Source organism: Ctenopharyngodon idella, chromosome 9 (genome assembly GCF_019924925.1).
Source record: "Ctenopharyngodon idella isolate HZGC_01 chromosome 9, HZGC01, whole genome shotgun sequence".
Lineage (NCBI taxonomy): Eukaryota > Metazoa > Chordata > Actinopteri > Cypriniformes > Xenocyprididae > Ctenopharyngodon > Ctenopharyngodon idella.
Genome location: NC_067228.1, coordinates 15,393,970 through 15,418,577, shown reverse-complemented (window position 1 = coordinate 15,418,577; position 24,608 = coordinate 15,393,970). Strand labels below are relative to the sequence as shown.

Sequence of the window (24,608 nt, the reverse complement as noted above, 5' to 3'; positions counted from 1 at the left end):
GCAGTCATCTGTATTCTTCAAAATATCTTCTTTTGCGTTCAACAGAAGAAAGAAACTCTTACATGTTTGGAACAACTTGAGGGTGAGTAAATAATGACAGAATTTTCATTTTTGGGTGAACTATCCCTTTAAGGTTTATCTTATCATTGACGCTGGTCACGTAAATGAAAGCCATACCTTCTTCTCCAGGTCAGGTTCTCGGAATGTCAGCAGAAATTTCTTGACGTGTTCGGACCGTAACCGGTCGATGCTCCGAGCATCAATGGCGCGGCCCAGAAACTCGTCCACCTCATCCTCTGGATTCAGGTTTTCTTGCGTGTTTCTGAAAATGAAATGTCTAGATAACACAAGACGATAACACATTCTTCCTCCCCTCTTATTCTTTAACTTAATAGTATACTACACAGCCAGATCACCAAAAGTAGCAGTAGCACCCCCAAAATCCCACAAAAAAACAAACAAACAAAAAAAACAAAACAAGGAATGATGACAGAGTTACAGTAAAAGCAGCTCAGAATCACCATGGTTACCAGCCTTTATATGATTAGCAATTCTGCCAGTGGAACTGAGTTGATTACGCTGAGAAAGAACAAATCATCTGCTAAAGAGTTCAAGGCCTTGCAGTTGTGTTCATGCAATGCAATAACTACTAAATAACATCAGCGCTACAAGGTCCTGTACTTAATGTATTTGAAACTTAAGCTAGCAAGGAATGTGGAAATCAACATATAAACCAAAGATAATAGGTTTCTGAAGTTTGATTATGAATTGCCTACAGAAGCAAACCGGTTTGCATCTGTACTCACACCTTTAGATATCCGCTGAATAGTCAATAAGACAAGCACAGGGATGCATGCATAAGTATCAAGAGAGCCAGGATTCCAGGTTCTAAAAGCATACTTTTTAACACCACTGTAAAAGTGATGGAAACGCTCACACTATGTGCATGTGTTGATTAGTTCATTGGTAGTTGGCAGTTCATTTACATTTTAATATATTTTAGTAATATATTTTTTATAAATATATTTTTAGTCGTAGTAAGTAGGCCTGCATGGAATGTGCCAACAGCTCAGCAGTTTTCTGCAGACTATGAATGTACATAATTTACAAAGTTCAACGCTTCCCCTGTGTGGTTTTGTTTCCCCCATTCATTTGTTTTTCCAACTTGAATACGTCTTTTAACTACAAACAACTGTAGTAGACCTAACTACTTTTCACCAATTTGTACCATAATTTAATCCACTTTGCAGATTTTCCCCTGTAATCAGCATAGAAAACGTGACAAAGATTATACACAGGACACTGAACATAACCAACACAAAGCAGAGTTTAGCTGTTGAAGTGCTTGCTTCACTGATATATAACTGATGAGTTCAAGAGTGTATTGGCTATCCAATTTCGAACCTCATCCAACTAGAATTAAGAGTCTGAAGTTTAATAATATTTGTTTTACTTTTATATATAAAGTTAGATAAAGCGAAACTATATATGCACCATTCAAAAGTTTGGGGTGAGTACGATTTTTGACAGAAATTAATACTTTTATTCAGCAAGGATGCATTAAATTGATCAAAAGTGACAGTAACGACATTTATTACAAATTAAATTTCAAATAAATGCTGTTAAATAGAGACTTCTTTGAAAATTTTAATCGACCCCAAACTTTGGAACAGTTGTGTATACAGTATATAACAAATTCTGTAATCATCTATTAATAAAAGAATTGGCATGCGGGATAGAGATAGGGAGATGTGTTCCATGTACTCACTTGTCTTTGGGATCCTCAAATCCCTGCAACAAAATTGCAAGAGAAAATGCATTATACATCAATGTAGAATGAAAAAGTATTTGAATATCTTCATTTGTACAGTCAGCACAACAGTGACCCCTTCTGGAGGACCTCAAAAAAAAAAAAAAAAAGAACACTTCACGATTACAGAGGTTGAGTGAATTCACAAGCAACTGAAAAATGTTTTTCCCTGTAAGATGTTTTGACCACACTTCATTCCAACATAATCTCTATTCATTTCTTATACTGTCATACAGCACATAACAGAACAGTGACTAACGCAATTACAAGAGATAAAGAAAGAGAGATAATAATCAAGACAATCATTTAAGGACAAACTTTGCAACAATGTTGTAAACAGAGAACTGCTGTGAGACTGAGGATTTAATATTACTGTGCTGAATGATATAACCAAACACATGATTACTGACATTGTGTATAAGCAAGCTGAGAGCTGATTCAGGTGGCTTGATTTGTGACCACAAGCTCTCTGTTTTGGGTTAAAAGTTAAAATTCAGACCCCACTGAGAACAGAAGTAAACAGAGCTGGCTAATGAGGCATTGATTTATCATGGTAGGACATGAGAAACATGGAGAGGAAACCAAATAGGCTCATGTTGTTGCACATGTGCTTTAGTGGTTGGTGTTTTGTCTTTTCCTCTGGGGTTTTAACTACGATTTCACACAAACATTAGAAGTTACGAAACTTAGTGAGCCGCCTGCCTACTGCCTACTCTAATATGCATAAAAAATACAGCACATACAAATGTTGGGTAAAATAACTCATTGGGAAGAAAGGTGATTTAAGTGACTTTGAACATGGCATGGTTGTGGGTGCCAGACGGGCACAACCATCTCTAGGGTTTACAGAGAATGGTCCGAAAAAGAGAAAATGTCCAGTGACCGGCTGTTCTGTGGGCAAAAAATGCTTTGTTGATGCCAGAGGTCAGAAGAAAATGGCCAGACTGGTTTGAGCTGATAGAAAGGCAACAGTAATTCAAATAACCAGTCGTTACAACCAAAGTCTGCAGAAGAGCATCACTGAACACTCAACACGACGAACCTTGAAGCAGATGGACTACAGCAGCAAAAGACCACACTGGTGCCACTCCTGTCAGCTAAGAACAGGAAACTGAGGCTACAATTCACACAGCCTCACCAAAATTAGACAATAGAAGACTGGAAAAGAGTTGCCTGGTCTGACGAGTCTCGATTTCTGCTGCAACATTCAGATGGTAGGGTCAAAATTTGGCATAAACAACATGAAAGCATGGATCCATTCCATCCTGCCTTGTACTGTATCAACTGTTCAGGCTGTTGGTGGTGGTGTAATGTTGTGGGGGACATTTTCTTGGCACACTTTGGAACCCTTAGTACCAATTGAGCATTGTTTACGTCAACACCACAGCCTACCTAAGTATTGTTGCTGACCATGTCCATCCCTTTATGATCACAGTCTAACCCATCTTCTGATGGCTACTTCCAGGAGGTTAACGTGCCATGTCTCAAAGTTCAAATCATCTCAAACTGGTTTCTTGAACATGACAATGAGTTCACTATACTCTAATGGCCTCCACAGTCACCAGATCTCAATCCAATAGAGCACCTTTGGGATGTGGTGGAACGGGAGATTAACATCATGGATGTGCAGCCAACAAATCTTCAGCAAATGTGTGATGTTATCTTGTCAGTATGGACCAAAATCTCTGAGTAATGTTTCCAGCAGCTTGTTGAGTCTATGCCACGAAGAATTAAGGCAGTTCTGAAGGCAAAAAGCGGGTCCAAGCAAGGTGTGCCTAATAAAGTGGCCGGTGAGTGCCACTTGTACTTGTGTTTGTTTGACCAATGCTTAATGTTTTCAAGACCATAAGAATCATAAATTTAGTCATCAAATGTGTCCAAACATTTTTGGTTTTGCTGTGGTATTTGTATAGGAAATTGCAAAGTTTCATTTGTATTGGTGACGACTGCTGAAAACAAGTAATATGAGAACCCCAGTCTCTACAACAAGTACTTTGAATGAAAGCATCTTCTAAATGACTACTTACTTAATATATATATAAAAACAGCAGATATGCAAGTCAAGGAACAAAATGAATGTTCCCATTAGATATGAAATGACCATTTTAATGGTAATTTCTAGCCACTAAACATTAAATTAGGGGAGTAAAAAGCCGATGCACTCCCACACACAGGCCTCTATGTATTCACTCGACAGATACTATGACCCAGTCAGTATGTTGATGTGTTACACCATTTGTTTCTCTTCTTGGACTGAGCAAGACCTTCTGGGCCAACGCAAGCCTCTAGACAATACAACAGACAAAAACAGGTGCTGTTGTTATTATGAAACAGATATTCTGCTCGTCAGAATAGACCGCATGTTTATCTGCCTTCATCAATGCTTAGTGTTTGTGTAGGCGTGGATAGATATCTGGCAATGACATGCCAGCCTGAGCTCCGGCAGGATATATTGAACAGGATTTATCTGTGCCACTATCATCACCAAATGCAATTGCAGAAATAATTACAAACAGGTTCCCCCCATCTGCTGTTCAATGGACAAACAGATATTCCAACAGCAAACTGGTTTAGCCAATGTTGCTGTGCTATGCTTAAATCAAGGGTTTTACTGCTACCCTCTGCTGATTGATGTTGTAACTACACCATTTATTTTCAAAATATTCAGAAGATGCTGCCTAATATTCAAATTTTTTGATCGAAAATACATTAAAAACAGTAATATAGAGAAATATCATTACATTTTAAAATAACTGTTTTCTATCTGAATATATTTTAAAATGTAATCTATTCTTGTGATGGTAAAGCTAAATTTTCAGCATCATTACTCCAGTCTTCAGTGTCACATGATCCTTCAGAATTCATTCTAATATGATGATTTGCTGCTCAAGAAAGATTTATTATTATTATTATTATTATTATTATTATTAATGTTGAAAACATTAATATTTTTGTGTAAACTGTGATACAATTTAAGTATTCAAGAGAACAGCATTTGAAATATTTTTTCCTGTATTATAAATGTGTCACTTTTGAATTTAATGCCTCCTTGCTGAATAAAAGTAATAATGTTGTTAAAAAAGAAAAAAAATTCTTACTGACCCTAAACTTTTGAAAGTGTATTTCATGATAGTATAGTAGATGTTTTACTAGAGCCTGAATTATTGGCTCAAAACTGATGTGGCATATTTATGTTGGAATATTTTAAATTATAAACTTGGACTGGAAAACGTTTTAGACAACTGTAGACACCTATTTTTATAATGGAAACGTCAATATTCCTGTTATGTTTTATTTGACAACACAATTTAAAGTGTGTCAGTCATAGCGAGAATAAGTTAGACTGGATTTTGGCATTCCTTCTTACTACGTTAACCAAGATGAGAAGGAACAGGTGATTCAGACAAAAAAAAAACATAAAATAAAATAAAGGGTATTCCCATGAAGCACACAGGAACTAATTGCTGGTTCCACTTTGCCTGATTAAATCCCTCAGGGCGATATGTGAGGCAGTCCAGCTTTATTTAATTAGAGTGCCGTTCCCTTCGGGTTCCAGAGCCGGGGAAGAGCTGAGAACTGAATGAAAGAACAGGGACTACACAAAGGGCAGAAGGTCCTTTACATGTGGCCCTAAAGCAATGTCCTTGGGATTGTTTTGGCTTAGTTAACACATGGTACAAAAAGCCTCCCCTGTCAAAGGCCTTATCCTCCAACAGAGGCGGTAATGGGTTTTAGACATGGCAATTAGAGTAAATGCAAACCAACTGTTTTTCAGCACTCAGATTATGTTCTAATCCTACAAGGATTAATGCAGCCCTTTCAAAAGTGTAGCTTCCTCACCATCCTCTTCATCTCCTTGGAAACCTGATTGCTACCCAGGTGATTGTAGAAGGGCCGGTCAGTCCAGTGAGTGCTATTATGAGTGACCGAGTTGGTGCGTTGCCGGTTCATCTTAGCAATCATGGCCTTTTCTTCTTTCTGTGAAGAGAAATATAAAACCGAAGCAGTATTACGGTCCATGCTTTTAATGTTATAGTCATTAACTAGCTTGTCTTTTGACGTCACATTTCCCTGAATTTATCTAGGTAGCTAGCTCATTTGCATTCATCTACTGCCCTGCATCATGTGAGTCATGCTATTGTGGAGCACTAGGTGTTTCTGCTTTAAAAGGATGTGCATATTAACAGAGAATCATAGCTTGTTGAACACAAGTGCCTTAGGTTACAATGTTTAATGTGTGATTTAAAACACAACAGAAAGGACACTCTAAAATGTCTAAATTCACCTGATTTTATTATAAAACTAAACTGATACGATTCGCCGATGAGGGAAAACAAAAGGTCTCACCCGCTTCTGACTGCAGCCCACAATGAGGTAGGTTTCAATGTTGTGCTTCTTGAGATAGACGTTTCTTTCTCCACCAAATCCAGGTTCCACATCATAATCCCCATTCAGGTAATTCAGAGTGGCCTTAGTGATATGGATACGCCTGAGATGATAAAAACAACTTTCTGGTTGCATAATGTAGAGAGGAAGTTGCCCTGAACTCAATCAAACCTGACACATTCAGATTTGTAATTAACAATTAATTACAAATATTTTCAGATTTTAAAAGTGAGGAGGCTCATGTGAGAAAACATGGCCCAAAAAAGAAAAAAAAAAATCCAAACTTCATGAACCCACCCTGCTTTGCCCCCAGCTTCCATGTGATTGGCCAAGGTGACATCGTTGGACCAGACATCAAACTGCCACTTTCTTAATCCCAGCACCCCGCAGTGGACACGCCCGCTGTGTATACCCACACGCATATTGACGTTGACGCCAGTGACTTCCCTCACCAACCTGGAGAACAATGACAAAAAAACGTAGATATACCTGCTGTTAATTTTGTGAATCATATATTTTTATATCATGCATCAACAATATGCTAAATTTTAACTCTTAAGGTGATATTAAACTTTAAGTGTTACTAGAAAGAACTGTGAAAGCAGTTTACATGTAAACTTTGTTGATCATGTGGGGAGAATATCTATCTATCTATCTATCTATCTATCTATCTAGCTTTCCCCTTTTCAATCTGACCAATTTACCAGTATATGTCCTACATTTAGACCCTGGCAAACTTTATCCTATATCTACCATTTTAATATATGATATAATACATAACCTTACCTATTAACACATTTCATCTAATTTTATACCTTTATGAAAAAGTCCTAAGGTGGATTAGCACTCCCTGAAATGCACCTTTCCACTCAGCACATCAACAAGTTAACAGCACATTCTGATCCCGACGTCACACGGCAAACAAGCCATCAAACTCCTTTGAACATTGAGGGTGACAGGCAAGTCTGCGGAAAATAGTCTCGTCCTGTGATGGGGCGCAGGGGCGGCTGGCTTCAGCCCAGAGAAACACAGACACGTGCTCAGTGGAGCAGAAAGCCAGTCACCGCCATTCCTGCCTTAACAAACAACTGCTCAGAGAGACTGAACATTAGAGAAGTCAGGCCTGTGGACACGTCCACATGCACGCAAGACAAATAACTTGGAAACAACTCAATTAAGAGATGACTGACCTGACCAATTAGAAGAGCAGAACAGACCCACAGAGGGTAATTCAAAGTTTCTAGAAAAAAACGTAATGCTTATAAAAATTTAGTCACGATTAGTAAAGCAGGTAAATAAGATTAAGTGTTCTCTCTCAGCTCAGCCTTTCCGTGAATCTTCATACGGTCCAGTAATAGCCTCACTTTTCATGAACGAGACAAAATATTTCTTACATTTCTGACAAAATGCCAATAAAAAAGACTGAAAATATATATAGGAATTTACAGTTTTCTAGAAATAAATATCAACACGAAATAGATCAAATTAAAAAGGAAAAAAGGAATAAGGAAAAAATCCAAAAAATGACATAATTAAATAAATTATAAAATAAATAGCAAAAGAATGGTTAACATGATTGCAGTTTAGCCTAATATTATAGTTTTAAAAAATACATTATAATTGTTTAATTAAAATATTTTAATATATATTTTTTAAAATTATTTAAAATTAATAATTAAACTATTTATTTATTATGTGTTATATATATATATATATATATTGCTCATATATATATAAAATTATTAACATTAAAGGGCTAGTTCACCCAAAAATGAAAATTCCATGTCGTTCCAAACCCAAAAGACTTTTGTTCACAAATGAACACAAATGAACAAATGAACACAAATGAAGACATTTTTATTGAAATTTGAGAGATTTCTGTCCCTCTATTGACAGTCCACGCAACTACCACTTTGACGCTCGAAGAGATTGTAAAACGAATCCATATGAACTGAGTGGTTTACTCCAAATTTTCTGAAGAGACACAATCACTTTATATGAAGAACAGACTGAATTTGGGCTTTTGTTTACATATAACATTGATCAGCGAACATAAACCGAACCTGCTTGAAGCGCGAGAGCAAACCTCATTGGTTCTTGCGGCGTGCTGCATAACACACGAGAATGAACCTCACTGGTTTTCGTACGTCAAGCGAACATGATTGTGCTTCTGTTTACCATATCTGATGAATGTTTAAAGGTGCAATATGTAAGAATTTTGCAGTAAAATATCCAAAAACCACTAGGCTAGTGTTATATATTTTGTTCACTTGAGTACTTACAATATCCCAAATGTTTGCAACTATTTGTAAATCATGAGAAAATTGCAATTTTAACCAAGGCTCCGGGGCATGTGAGGAGTCGCCTGTCAATTGCGTCATACCCGTGTTACCCTCGGTTTCCAGTTTTATTTTGTAGAAACCATGGAAACACCAAAGACGCTTTAATATTTACATGTTTTAATAGGCAAGGGAACAACTGTTTTGATATATTTATAGACAGAAAACTGATTATTGTTATATAGCTCAACACGTTTAGTCTTATTGTTTAAATCTAATTTTCTTGATTTTTTTGTGAGTACCATGCTTTACCATGCCTCAGAGAAAAACACTATTTTGTCAAGCAGCTAACATAGCATAATCAGATGCAGCTTTATTTTTAGTAACAGCCATCCAGCATTTAATATGATATTCTAAAATCGATCTATCTTACTGCAAACAAGTGTCTCACAGCAGTCGCCGAGCGAATGCAAAGAGTAACATTATAACATTTCAACACACTTAAATGTATCTAATATGATAAACAGCGCTGTGTTACCTCATACTCATGGCCGGAATAGCGGAAGCGGTGCCGGCGACTGTGGCATAATAAGTTCCGCTGCTCGTGAGGCGTGTGTTGCGCAATCACTCCAGCGGCCTCATTCAGCTCCCACAACACTCGGTCCTGCTCTGCTTCATACTACAGTAACGTTAATAATCGCGTCCATGAACATGATTTCTGTCCGAGTCCTATCCCAATTCTTTTCCACCGGCTGTGAGGTAAAGACCACATGTCCCAAGATTCCGTGCTCAAACTTGGCGTCATCAAGCTACGCCTTTGTTTTGAATAGGCCTCTAGCAACCTCTAGCGGACAGAAAATATTACATATTGCAACTTTAAATGTGAATAAAAGCCTAAATTAAATCTGTTCATCATATAAAGCGATTGTGTCTCTTCAGAAAATTTGGACTAAACCGCTCGATTCATATGGATTAGTTTTACAATCTCTTTACGAACTTTTTGATAGTTTATTGGTAGTTATGCGGACTGTCAATGGACGAACAGAAATCTCTCAGATTAGTAAAATAATCTTCATGTATGTTCCGAAGATGAACAAAAGTTGTACGGGTTTGGAAAGACACAAGGGTAATTAATGACAGAATTTTCATTTTTGGGTAAACTAGCCCTTAATGTTCGAAAACCATTATAAACTACAACATTCCATAGGCTAGGTCATGATTCACCATAGCATCTCCTCTAAATATCCCAGCTGAAGTAAATTTTAAGGGAGGAAACTAAACTATTATAATAAACTATGATAATAATGAGAGATTTGTATGGGACATCAAAGTATATCTATATTTGTGGAAAGTGCGAGGTCTTTATTCACCATAGCATCTCCTTTGTATCTCCCGGGAGGCATTTAAAACAAGACACAAAAGCCTTGCTGTTCCTGTCTAATGAACAGAAGCAACACTGTAATACTCACGAGATTGCTTCGATCATGTCCACACCCATCTCCACGCAGCAGTGCGCATGGTCAGCACGAGCCTCGGGCAGCCCCGACACGCAATAGTAGCAGTCGCCTAGGATCTTAATCCGCAGACAGTGATTCTCCTGCAGACACACAGAGAATGACCAAACAGTGTAACAAAGATCTGGCTGGTGTAAACGGGATCAACAGTGAGTCCTACAATCAAATTTGGCTGATTGAGCTGCTGTAGTTCTCTACGTTTGCATTAGTTTCTATAAAACCCTTTTACTCAAAGGTGAAATAACTGAATAGTTGCCATTAGGGTGTGATACTGGATATCTCATATGGGGAATGTGTTACATATATAGCCTTTCCCACATTAAAGCCCCTTCACATACCACACATGGTTTGTCCTTTTAAGGGTGTGAATTTTCAAAGGGATTTATATGATTTATGAAGACAAAACAAACTTAAAACCCCAAATGGCTGTTCCTGAATGGCTTACAAAAAGGTCAGCTTTTAATCTGTGTCTACTGTGTATTTTTTTATGTAGTAAGTTTGGAATCCCACTTCCATGAATTCAAAAATCCAACCCAATTTGTCAAGATGTTTTGCTTGGAAAACATGAGTAGTCTCAACAGAAAGCTCAACAAAGGCAATATATTAGTAATAATAATAATAATAAAAAAAAAGTTCTGTCATTATTTGTTAATTGTAAAACGATATGATAAAACACAGCGTAATATGGTGCTTTTATGGTGTTTTTGCATTCTTTTTGAGCTTGAAACCTCCAGTAATTTTTTCAGTAATGTTCTTCAAACATTGGAAGGAAGGAAGAAAGTCTTGAAAGTTTGAAACAACACAAGGTTGAATAAATATTGACAGAAATTTCATTTTTGAGTGAACTATGCATTGTTATTGGAGTACTATAGGTATGTTAGTTAGTAAGTCATCACAACAGTAGAAAAGAAACCAGTGGAGAGCAGAGGAGGAAGCCTTGGGCTGGGCACAGGACTCACGGCAGCAGGCCCGGGTCTTATGACAGCCACCTGAATGTCACCCCAGTGGATGCCTTGATTTAACCCGCAGTCTGTACAACAACCTCTATTGTTGATCATCAGGGCGAAGTGCGCGTGCATATTTTTTTTTGTGTCTTCGCTCGAAGGGTTTTAGGAAGTGTGCAAACATCTGAACAGACACCAGATGGTTTCCACTTTGAGCGACATCTCTCTGCAGCAGCAGAGTATACGTGCACAAATGCATGGCAACTTGGCTGCGATGAGTCACCACCACTGGTGGAGATAACGAGGAGATAGTTGGGTTGGAAAACAGCGGGAAGCTCAGTGTGCGAAGCGTGATAGCAAACACTCATCTGACAAGAGGGAGGGCCTGTCTATCCCAGTCAGCTGTGTGAGTGGGATGCAAGTGGAATTAATATGATTGCATCTCAGTTTGCCACCGTGTTTTGCTATAAAAAAAAACAATAAAAAAAACAACAACGCTGTTTGGCTGAGGACATGGGCTGTTCTGTGGACACTTACGGCAGCTAGTTTGTCGAATCGTGCGAAGAGCTCGTTGAGGGTCATCACTAACTCCTGGGCAGTACATTGGGAAGCCAGACTGGTGAAGCCCTCAATGTCGGCAAAGAGGATACTGCAGAGAGAGAGAGAGAGAGAGAGAGAAATATTAAAGTTGGAGGTTTCGTCAGCTATAGGCACTGGTATATCTTAGGTGTTCATTTATATGAAAACAGATTTCAGTGTTTTTCTCGTTGTCATATGAAGATCTCAGTAGATCTGTCTTGAAACTTTTTTTTTTTAACCATGCCATCATCATTTATATTTACTTTTCAAATACTTTTATTTATAGATTTTACTGTTTTACCCTTCTCCAAGGCCTCAGTTCATAATATTGTTAATTATTATATAAAAAGATAATCTAAACAATATTAATAATTTTTTCCACCCCCAAATGTGTACTTGTTTACCAATGGGACAAAGAGCTTAAAATGAAATGGCACCTAATGTGTGATCATAAAAGTCAAGGTAAATTTCAGAATATGTTTATTTCATGTTATTATCAAATAAAAGCTTTAATAATATTAAGCAATAAAAAGACAAAGCTGGTCATTATATTCCAAAAATATGTAAAATCTAATTTCCACCACAGAATATTAAATTGTATATCAAACACTATATATATATATATACATATATACAGCTATACATATATACAGCATATGTATATATAAATGTGTACACTGTCATCATTGTGGTTAAAAGCATTTGCCAAATAAATAAACCCAATGAAAATCAGGTCATTCTCATTAATCATCTCAGGCTCATCCCCACACATCAGTGCAGTGCAAATTCACCTATATTACATGGTTGCCACGGTTACCTGGCTGACAATTGAAACCCTCACCCACAGCTATTCATTTCAATTGACCAGTTGCAGGGTAGACTTTACATAGATACAATATAAGCTAACTAATGTGATCCCAGCATCACAGCTCCATTACCATGCCAATGGCACAGCAGACAGGTTCGTTCGGGAGAGCGCACTCTCTATAGCAATAGATGACAATCACATTAAGAGAATGTTGGGCCTACAGAGACAAGAAAGTGAATAAAGCACGATATTCCCTTGTGGGAGCCGGTAACAGATATGGCTCCTTGAATGAAAGACAAAACAAAAACCTTGTGGGCTGTAATGACTTTTCCTATTCAATATTCATCTAGAGAGCTTTTACCAAATGCTGACATTGATCTAGCTTTATTTCAAACAGCTCAGGGCTGGTCTGACACTCAAGCTAGCGTGACAGTAGGAAGACAGCGAGGTTTGACTGAAGCCCGGGATCCGGGTGAGCGTGAACACTTCATTCAGACTCAATATCAAAGACAATTTCCAGAAATGTTTAAAAGGGGCCCAGAAGGCAGGCTGTTCTTGAACAACACACTCATCTCATGTGATGTTTGCCACACCCTTTTGAGGCACACAAGCTGTGTGACTGTGTGAACTTTGACACTGCAGACCTACATATTTTTCAAAAAAGACCCTTCAAACCTCAATTAAAGGATTAGTTCACTTTCAAATGAAAATTACCCCAAGCTTTACTCACCCTCAAGCCATCCTAGGTGTATATGACTTTCTTCTTTCTGATGAACACAATCAGCGAAATATTAATAAATATCCTGACGCATCTGAGCTTTATAATGGCAGTGAGCGGGATCAACGAGTATTAGCTGAAGAAAGTGCCTCCATCCACATCCATCCATCATAAACATACTCCAGACGGCTCCAGACCTTCTGAAGTGAAGCGATGAGTTTGTGTAAAAAAAACAAACAAACAAAAACAATATTTAAGAAGTTATGAAGTAAAATACCTAGCTTCTGCCAGACTGCCTCCCGTATTCAAATTACGAAAAAAAAAACTGAACTAGCGTCGCGTCAGTTAAGCTTTTTCTGTAAGTTGAATAGGGAAGGACGTAGCGTAAGCTTTTTGAACTGCGAGAATTTTACACTTTCTTCATAAGTAGAATACAGAAGCCGGTCTGGCGGAAGCTAGATATTTTACTTCTTAACTTGTTAAATATGGAATTTTTTTTTTTACACAAACGCATCGCTTCGCTTCAGAAGGACTTTATTAACCCCCTGGAGCCGTGTGGAATATGTTTATGATGGATGGATGTGGATGGAGGCACTTTCTTCAGCTCATACTCGTTGATCCCGCTCACGGATGCGTCAGGACATTTATTAATATTTCTCCGATTGTGTTCATCAGAAAGAAGAAAGTCATATACACCTAGGATGGCTTGAGGGTGAGTAAAGCTTGGGGTGATTTTCATTTGAAAGTGAACTAATCCTTTAAACACTTAGATGTTTCAAATTCAGCTAAAATAGTAGCTTAACCATCTTAAAACTGCTGATTTAAAGAGGTTTTTAGACATTTATTGACCCTAAAGAATGTTTTTTTTTAATTAATATTATAAATTAAAAATAATAATAATAGTATTAAACAAAAAAAACAAATGTTTTGGGTTTTTTTTTTTTTGGATAATGGTCTTCAAAAAGGATTTACAATTTGTGGTATCATTCATGTCCTTACAAAAAATAGTGCAAGACGAGTTACACGGCTGAGTTAATTAAATATTTACATTTTTTTTTTTTTTTTTTGCTTCTAGTAAACAAAATACAAAGTACAAATGAGAAATAAAAAAGTAATTGATCCTAAGATATGTTTGCTCAAATCTCTAACTTTAAGTATGAGAAACAGTAAGCAAGCACAATCAATTATTTAGCACTGAGTGTATTTCAGACCTCTCACTCACTTCCTAATGGTACAAATTTTCAAATTGATTTTTTTTGTCGGATTTAATTATTCAAATTAGATTATTTGAATTATTGAAATTGATTTGTGTCCCTTAACATGCCCCTGTCGGTTATATGATATGATTCAATGCACAAAAGGACAACAAAACCTCTAGCTACCATTTAGCCCACTTCCTACTCGATGATGTCAATACACCATAGTGAATTAATGATGCCACTTCTTCGTAGTAAATCAAGTGTACACAGAGCATCATGAAATGATATCCTATCATTAGAGACTGAAAGCTGTCTGAAAGCTGACAAAGATGAAGGACAGGAATATCTTATTCCAACAGCCCTGATCAAAAACAAACAAAAGCATTACACAATTGTACATTGAACTGAACTGAATCAACTTCATTGGCCAAGTATGCATTTGTCGTCGATAAACAGTTTCGTTGTTCAGACAGCTCATAAGAGACTTAAGTTAATCAATCTAAAACAAGAACTTTGACGGTTTGGACATAAGTGTAATCACAAGAAATCACAAGACAAGTAATCACAAGAAAAGTCTTTGTAAACCCATAACTGTTTCTCGAAAAGACAAATGATAATCATGTTAACTAAAAATAAACACATTAGAAATACATTTTAACAGATACCAGATTAATAATGGCAGATTTAAAGGAACAGTTCACCCAAAAACTTATTGACATTCACAGTCATTTTTCAAAATATCTTTTGGAATGACATGAGGGTGAGTAAATGATGAAGGAATTTTCATTTTCCAATGAACTATATGTATATATATATATATATATATATATATATATATATATATATATATATATAAATCTATACAATTATCTCATATTTTTTTATGTAAAAAAGCGTACAGGTTAGTAACTGCATGAGGATGAGTAAATATTAAGAATTCTAATAATGGGTGAACTATCCCTTTAAAAATCCACAGATAACTAACAACACAAAAACACGGTCTACATTCAAACCCTCCTTTATGCAATATAGCATGCTGAAACACGTATATTAGTCACAGATCAAAGGTTTTTATATAGCTGACGGATCTATTAGTGTTGCTATATATAAAACCTCAAATAAAAGGCCTCCCCTGGGTGGGTGGATTAAGGTTAGTTGACTCTGAAAGTAGACAGAGTGCAGTGCTCTCTGAAGGCAGGCCTGTAGCGTCTGGGATGCTACGAGCATCTCAGACGGATCTTTAAACCTCATTTAATCGTTAACACGGAGGTGACTCATCAGCTCCCTGCAGCCTGGACACAAAAATGTCGCTGCAGTGTGGCACAATGGCAGGACGGCTCTATAAAGAGAATCCAAACGCATTACGGCCTCTGGAGTATTTCTGCTGTCTATTACAAACACACTCTGGGTCCTTTATTAGGTGCTGGTAATCTAGGGCTTTTAGCGTGTAAACATGAGGCATATTAGTATTAAATCAAATCCAGCGCACCCTAGAAGAAAGACTGCCTAGACTGTCAGCTTTCTGGAGACCAGCAATGACAATCATAAAGGAAAATAGCTGTAGTTAAATGTGTAGAGAAAAATAATTTGGAAATTCACATACATTTGTATATGTAAGAACTTTCATGTATTTATCTCTTTTTTTGCCAATGTGTGAACAGCTTGTAACAAAACCTTCCTGGATTCCTAGGTTGTCTATGAAAGCATGTGGACTGATTTTTGAGCCTCTCTTGCATTCTATGGCACATGAAACTAAAGCTTATTTGATGAAAGAGCTATTCCGTGTACTGTAAAGTCAATGTGTCATGCAAAGAAAAGGGATCAATTCAAACCATAGTCTGACATAGCCAGATCTATACACTGTAGTCTTTAGTCTCAAATATACTTTAAAATCAAACTGTCATAACAGTGTCATTTTAATTACCTCATCTGTCAACATGATGCCAGTGAACTGCAGAGCTGGTGCAAACATATCCATACTTTCTCACTGCTGTCATTTTTGTTGTGTTTACATTGAGAGGAAAGCGCACAGCACATATTTACATATTCATCTAAACGTCGCTCTCAGCAGCGTGGACGGCTTTGGGATGTTCGTTAACAGTATACTGCTGCAAAGGTATTTCAAACTTCTTTTTACTTCTAAACAAAGAAAATAACTTTCTCCATGAGTACATCGGGGCCTTGAATCATGTTCAGTCTCTTGTACGTTACGTGTGCATGAGTTGCTGAAGTTCACTTAATGGCCACCGGTGTCGCTAATAACAAGGATTTCTGAATTCTACATATAGCCCCTTTAAAGTACATTTAAAACACAACAGACCAAATGTATGTTTTATATATGTATATATACTGTAAATATATATATTTTTTTGTTTAGAATATTTATAAAAACTATCATTCAAAAGTTTGGGGTTGGTATGATTTTTTTAATGCTTCTGAAGGAAGCATCTTATGCTCTTTAATTCTGCATTTATTTGAATAAAAATAAAGTAAAATTTATATAGTAATATATAATATAAATTTATATAGTACTATTGTGAAAAATTATTAAATAAGTGCTTTCTATTTGAATATATTTTTAAAATGTAATTTATTGCTGTGATGGCAAAGCTGAATTTCAGCAGCCATTACTCCAGTCTTCAGTGTCACATGATCCTTCAGAAATCATTCTAATATGATGATTTGCTGCTCAAGAAACAGTTCTTCTTATTATTATCAATGTTGAAAACAGTTGTGCTGCTTAATAGTTTTTGTAGAAACCATGATACAAACAATTTTAAGGATTCTTTGATTAACAGAACGTTCAGTAGAACAGCATTTATTTGAAATAGAAACCTTTTGTAACAAAGTAAGTCTTTACTGTCAATTTTGATCAAATTAATGTGTCCTTGCTGAATAAAAGTATTAAGTAGAAAGTATTATTCTCATAGAAGCTGGTGAGATATATATTGTGTCGTTGGGGACAAAACAATAGTTCTTGCCAGTAGGACTGTTAATGGATTTGTGGTGACAGCAACCCTAAGGTCAAATGTAGGTGCTTTCTGAACATACCAAATTACCTTGAGAGCCAGAATAGCAAAGTGTTGACAGGGAAATTACATAATAAAATGGCAGGAAGTTTAATAACTGGAGTATGTAGTGGGTCAGCAACAGTCTGCTGAGGGACATCAGCATTAAAAACCATCCAAAAAAGAAAAGCACTGAAAGGAATTTTGCATGAAGTCACACTTCCTGCTTATTTAACATGGTCCCTTAAATCCATCAAGGCTCACTGCTTGAGAAGTCTGACCTCTCGATCCCTCGCCTCTGAATCTGCAAGGGCTGCTGCTTTCTATCTACCCATCAGTTCTGACTCTGTAACAGATCGGAAAACCATAGTTCATACTACCTTCACTTTTTTACCTGTTCTACATATGACAAGCTGATTCTATAATTCCTTAATTACGATATTGGATCTACAGCTGTTGTCTAAAAGCCTGTCAAATCTGCATCTCTCCACACAAGTTATTTGTAGAAAATTACAAATAAAATATTTCAAATTAAAAACAAATAAAAAACATAAGTAAAATCTATCATGTTTCCTTGTCACTTAAAACCATTTCTAATGAATCAAATTAATTGATCAAATGTGCAGAATGTGAGCAAGTCAACTGTAAGAAAAAAATCAGTAGGAAAAAAAAAAAAGAATAATATATTGGCAGAAAACTTTAGGGACTTTTCCTTCAATCCTAAAACACATGCATGAATGCAGTACTCAAATACTCAGTACTCGGAAAAAGTACTCAAATCTCAAATCAAGTATGTTTTGACTAACAATATAAAAAGACATTACATGGGGCAAAGTGCATAAACTTGAAGAACACAATGCAAATATGCTAGTTTTATATAATTTGAAACTGCTATGACAGCAGAGAAGATGCATGGGCATTAATTTGCATTATTTTAATGTAAAAAATGAAACATAACCTAAAATCTGCCCTGTGATACACAAATGTGGACATGTATGCATTTAAGCACTACACAGTGGGCTTAAACAGCCCTTCTACAGCAGATTTTGTTCACAAACAACTAACAGTCGTGACCTAAATATGATTTTAATTTACAATAATCAATCCTAGAATTCGGCATTGATAACTTACTTTTCACAACATCAGTCACACGCGCATTCAAGCTCAGAGGAACTCCTGGTTCTTAGCTCATTTTGAGTCAGACTTGTGAATTCAGTGAATCGTTAACTGGACACTCGCTCTGAAAGGATCACTGAATCAGTGAGTTTTTGACTCAAGAACAGCAGCAAACAGATCAGTCCAATTTTTCATTCCCCCAGCAGAACTTCCAGCCTCCTCTTCCCTTATAGTGTGGGTTTTGTTCAAGAGCAAAGATTCAAATACAGACATTGTTATATAACCGTCCTCAGCAATTAAACTACTGGGTTCTCTAGAAACAGACTTATCAATATTCCACTTAGCGAGATATCGCTTGGCTGCACACTTACATAATTCCTCTGACCATGAAGCCTATTTGGTGGGGGCTTTACTGAAAAAGGAAAACAGACAGACCCACGACTGAAGACAACAACCCAAAGGGCCAGAAGTCTTGCTGCCCACTGGCTCACAAACCCCAAGTTCATGTTGCCCTTTGTTGTTATAGTCTATCCGCCATTCGATCATAGAAAAAGACTGGCAGAGTATCAAACCCCAACAGCCATTAAAACACTGGAGGTCACCAAGTCTCTGTACTGTTGTTTTCTAATAGGCACTAGTATCAGTTGGCAGATCACTGTCTGTACTTCTATTGTTAGTTGCATAAAGTTAAAAAAGTTATCATAAAGCTCTGCTCAATGATCACCAAAAATAAAATAAAATAAAAATAAAATAAAATGGAAAACAAATGTAATATAATTCTGTATAATTGTGTACTACTGTAGTTTTAGCTGTAATATGGCGTGGCAGGCAGTATCTGGCGCTAAATCCAACTCCTCCCGTCAAACTGTTTTATTTCTTGAGTTACTCTTCACCCCTTCAGATTTGGAATTACAGTGGAAAATACAGTGGAGAATCAGAATTCATCTCATGGATCCCAGAGTTCTCTTATGTTATCAACCTGAGACACACATGCTTTTAACACCAAATACACTGGGTAAGTACATTAGAAGCAAACTCTCAAGTCTTCACAAGATTAAAGTTGAAGAACAAATCAAAGATCAACATGAGGTGAAACAACAGGTTACACCTAATAGGGCCTCTTGTAATCGTGAGTGTCCTAACTAGTCTAGTGCTGTGGAAATCAACTTGAGTGGGAATGTGTCTGGAGACGTCCAGAAGAGCTGCCATGACACATGGAGGGTCAGTTGGAGATAGAGATGATGAGCCAGTGTTCTCATCTCTAAATCCACAAGAGGGTGCAATATCTAATGCTTATCAGATTTATAAGGCACTTACAAGCTCTGTTCCAAAACCTAGTGAGCTGCTTATGAAGACAGCATAGCATATATATACAGTATATTCCTAAAAATAAAAAGAATACATTCATTTAATAATAAGGAAACTGCATCATGTTGTTAGTTTAGCAACATGTTAAAAGGCGCAGATTTTGTGTTTGCTTTTGAGGTTGAATTTTCAGTTACAAAGAAGGTAACTGTCTATGAGGGAAGCTCACTAGGTTTTGGGACAGAGTTAAGCACTCAAACTTAATAAGTGTTAACATAAATGGTGTAAAAATAATTGTAATGACTATTGTGGGCTTTAAAAGGAGCTTTGAGGTACAAACACTGACTACTATTTTTCAGGCTATTTGAGGAGTCACTCTTACCTCACATTGTCATGCTTTTGAATATAGATCTTGTGGAACATCATATCCTCTTGTTTGGCATTTATGTCAGCTTTCATCTCCATGGCGACATGTCGAGGAAGCACAGAGAGGAGGAGGCGTTCCTGCAAATGATGACAGTGATAGTAAGGGGGAAAAGAGGGGAAAGACAAATAAAGAGAGAAACAAACATAGTATCATAGTATCAAGACATGGAATCATCTCAATATTTCTGCCATACTGTCAAGAATAGAGAAAACTGAAGGACACTCCAGAAAATTACATTAATTCTACTTTAGTCCTATACCACTAGTACTGTGGTAAAAGTTAGCATAAAGCTCTGCTCAACGATCACCAAAAATAAAAAATAAAATGGAAAACAAATGTAATAAAATTCTGTATATTTGTGAACTACTGTAGTTTTAGCTGTAATATGGTGTGGCAGACAGTATCTGTTAATAGTTATTTAATACTGGTAAGTTATCTACAGGACATGCTGTTATTTTTTGAAAGACTTCAAAAATCACGTTTGTCAAAATAATGATGCATGGCCCCCGTGGGCTACTGTGTGTGAGAAAACAGCCATTATTTTTTCCCTTTGGTGCCACTATGAATCTCCAGACTGTTGGTTGTGGTTCTAATCTCGCAAATTAATCAGCACTGCGTGTCTCCACGCACAGGTTTTCTCATAACTTCAGTTCCATACTGAAAATCACTGGACATGTGAATGGATTCCAGATGAAGTGCTGTCCATTCATTTAGCTCTAATTCGAGCAATCTGCAGCTATTTCCTCACACATGTTTGAGTCTGTCTTCTGGGCATACTTTTTTTTCTCATGCGTACAGCTTGCATTGAATGATTATCATGCTAATAAAATTATAATTTAGTTTTCATATGGTTCTCCTAGGTATTTAAATGAATACTATAGTATTAAACATGGTACTTTTGTTACCTGGTTATGGTATCTAGGCACTTAAAATTGTATGAATATCTTTCCGTTATACACCGATCAGGCATAACATTACGACCGCCTTCCTAATATTGTGTTGGTCCCCCAGTTTTGCTGCCAAAACAGCCCTGACCCGTCGAGGCATGGACTCCACTAGACCCCTGAAGGTGTGCTGTGGCATCTGGGACCAAGATGTTAACAGCAGATCCTTTAAGTTCTGTAAGTTGTGAGGTGGGGCCTCCATGGATTGGACTTGTTTGTTCAGCACATCCCACAGATGCTTGATTGGATTGAGATCTGGGGGATCTGGAGGCCAAATCAACACCTCAAACTCACAGTTGTGCTCCTCAAACTATTCCTGAACCATTTTTGCTTTGTGGCAGGGCGCATTATCCTGCTGAAAGAGGCCACAGCCACCAGGGAATACTGTGTCCGTGAAAGGGTGTACATGGTCTGCAACAATGCTTAGGTAGGTGGTGGATGGATGGCAGGACCCAAAGTTTCCCAGCAGAACATTGCCCAAAGCATCACACTGCCTCCGCCGGCTTGCCTTCTTCCTATAGTGCATCCTGGTGCCATGTGTTCCAAAGGTAAGCAATGCACACGCACACCGCCATCCATGTGATGTAAAAGAAAATGTGATTCATCAGACCAGGTCACCTTCTTCCATTGCTCCGTGGTCCAGTTCTGATGCTTATGTGCCCACTGTTGGACAGGGGTCAGCATGGGCGCCCCATACGCAACAAACTGCAACGCACCGACTGTCTGTCTGTCTCTCTGTCTGTCTGTCTGTACTACCGTTCAAAAATTTGCGGTCGGCAAGATTATTAATGTTTACCAAAAAAGTCTCTCATGCTCACCAACACTGCATTTATTCGATCACTGACCCCAGACTTTTGAACAGTAGTGTATATAACTGTGCCTAGAAAATCATCATGCTGAGCATGAAGTCTTTCAGACACATAGAATGACACAAGAAGTTAAAACATGCTCTGCAGCCACAGGAGTCCGCTTGATTTCTGTTGGTCTCTTACCTGTTGCTGGTTTTCTCTTTGAGAGTGCAGACGAGCTTGAATACATTCTCTGGTCTCCTGGAAGGCTTGTCTCTGTGAGCCTTCTGCTGGGTAGTGTGTGCATACACCAACTATATTAGTGCAGGAGAAGATCAGGACATTGGACACGAGCTGTGAAGAAAGAAAGCAAAATACAACATCAAGCAATATGAAACGTGACAACAGAGCTCTTTATACTTAAGAGATCTAAATATTGATATTGATGATATGTGTTGACACCTTAAAGGGATATTTCACCTAAAAACGAAAATTCTGTCATCAAAAGATATTTTGAAGTCCAAACAAGATTAGACCCAAATGACTTTAATTTTATTGACCAAAAAATATATAAGTAAATACAGTGACATTATTCAAAATATCTTCTTTTGTGTTTCACAGAAGAAAGAAAGTTATACAGGCAGAATTTTCATTTTTGGTTGAACTATCCTTTTACTGTGCATGTGATTTTAATAAAAAATAATGACATTTGTGTTTTATTTATGTATTTATTTTCTCTATGTTCACCTCAGAGCACTTTCATTAGACTAAGTTGACAATCATCTGGAGTAGTTTATCTGTGATTTACTGAATGTAATCTGTTGTGTAAGTCTTGGCATTCTGGGAGTTTCAAACTAATACATTTCTGCCAAACTAGTTTTATGATATATTACAGAGTGTGCTGATGTTTCATATAGTTTTAACCCATACTTATTAAAATAGCTAATATATAATTGTTTTAAACAAGTGTCGCTGCTATAGTGAATCTCTGGGGTTCACTACCAAGCAGGCCCCATAACCACAGTAGACACTGAGAGGGCACAAATTTGAGATTAGTGGCTCATCAGTATTATTTTTCCAATGGTTTGTTCTTGAGCTATTACATTTGGTTACTCCAATGATGAACATGTGGGTACAGCCTTGCTACCAAGGAATTAATTGGGAATTGTAAACCGGAAAAGTTTCAAAACAAACATACAGTATGCACACACAAACACCTTATTTGACTTTTACATTGCGATGTCCAAGATGAGTTGTGGTTAAGAGAAAGCAAACCCAGGAAGTCTGCAAACTTAAAATAGAGCATATGATAAAGACTAGCCAAACAACCTGAAGCTGTTCAGTGTCAAGGATTTTCAATTTATCTGGGTTAAAAAGGCCCTCCCTCCCTCTCATCCACAAGCGGGGTCAGGAACAGGGCGTCTTTACTCCTTTCAAACACTGGTATCAGGGGCAGCGAGACGCATTCCCATAATATCTTTGCTTGAGCTGGACTGAACTTCAGTGGACATATCTCTGCCATGACCTCAGGGTCCAAAACACAGCCGCACCAAACGCTTCACCCTAATATGGACTGTGTTAACATAACTTTGCTTTTCTTTTGGTTTATTTTGTCTTTAAAGGGGACCTATTATGCAAAATTCACTTTTGCATGGTGTTTGGACATAAATGTGTGTTGGCAGTTTGTGTAAACAACCACCCTATAATGATAAAAATCCAACCACTCCTTTTTTTTTTTTTAATCCCATAAATCATAAGCAGTGTCTCAGAACAAGCCGTTTCCAGATCCCTGGCAATGTGTCGTCACATTAGCCACAGGCCCCACCCTCGAATGTTGACAGACACTGCCGTTTTAACATAGAACCACCCTGAGCGAGTTCACAGCAAGTTGTACACAGTCCGCCATTGCTGCACTGATGAGAATGTCTCCCAAACGTTTTAAGTGTTTTGTAGCTGGATGGATTAATCCAAATCTGAGCTGCTGAAGACAAGGTGGATTAATTTTGATTTCCAAGAAAATGCTCCCTCAACTCTACCAAAATTCGTTTATGTCTGCGCGAATCATATCACACACCGGACTGCTTTGTGAACGAATGTCAATACAAAGGGACAATACAAAACAGAGGTTGTGCTAAAAATGTGCTACTCAAGGATATATAAACTACTGTTCGTGATCCAGCTTACAGTCTCCAGAGTGATACTGGATACGGCAGTAATGAAGTTGAGAGCACTTTATTACAGTTCATCGGAGTTGATTTACGGATATAACGTTTACCAGTTTATTAAGCACCACCAGAAAAGGAATAAGGTCTTTATATATTTGTTTACTGTTAGTTGTAACGAGTGTTTCTGTGTACTTCGCTATATATGTTGATAATAATACAAGGGAAAGAGAGTTTATGGATAATATTTCAATGCACACTTGCACTGTGTTTTATTAAGCTCTTACAGTGATTTTCTAGAGTAAAAACAGATGCTTCATATTTTGTGTGAAGTACAATAAACATCATAAAACTCATCTGTAAAGTTTTGGCCATCATTCGGACAGTACAACAGGCTTGTACTAATATAGTGGATAAAACAAGAAGACAATATAAGTTATAACCGTAATTAAACTAAACTATACCTTTTCCTTTTCATATATTTGCAGTTTCTGACATTATAGGGTGTCCTGAATGAATCCTGTCACCGGAGAATCAGCTCGTGAAGCTCCGCCCTCTTAGGCAGAGTGCAGCTGCTCATTTGCATTTAAAGGGCACACACTGAAACGACGTGTTTTTGGT

At 37.3% G+C, this 24,608-nt stretch overlaps 1 protein-coding gene across 2 annotated transcripts in view; it reads right to left on the bottom strand.

The window, feature by feature from the left end:
- Positions 1-24,608, bottom strand: part of adcy5 (adenylate cyclase 5) — an 88,015-nt gene that overhangs the window by 13,614 nt on the left and 49,793 nt on the right. The window contains exons 2-10 of one of the 2 annotated variants that reach the window (XM_051906330.1): positions 22,030-22,179; positions 20,049-20,170; positions 11,471-11,582; positions 9,945-10,072; positions 6,494-6,652; positions 6,158-6,299; positions 5,651-5,788; positions 1,769-1,791; positions 178-337 (exon numbers count right to left, since the gene is read on the bottom strand). In XM_051906330.1, the coding sequence (XP_051762290.1) occupies positions 178-337; positions 1,769-1,791; positions 5,651-5,788; positions 6,158-6,299; positions 6,494-6,652; positions 9,945-10,072; positions 11,471-11,582; positions 20,049-20,170; positions 22,030-22,179 (1,134 nt within the window). The remainder of the gene's footprint in view (positions 1-177; positions 338-1,768; positions 1,792-5,650; positions 5,789-6,157; positions 6,300-6,493; positions 6,653-9,944; positions 10,073-11,470; positions 11,583-20,048; positions 20,171-22,029; positions 22,180-24,608) is intronic. The other variant, XM_051906331.1, reaches the window with a different exon arrangement.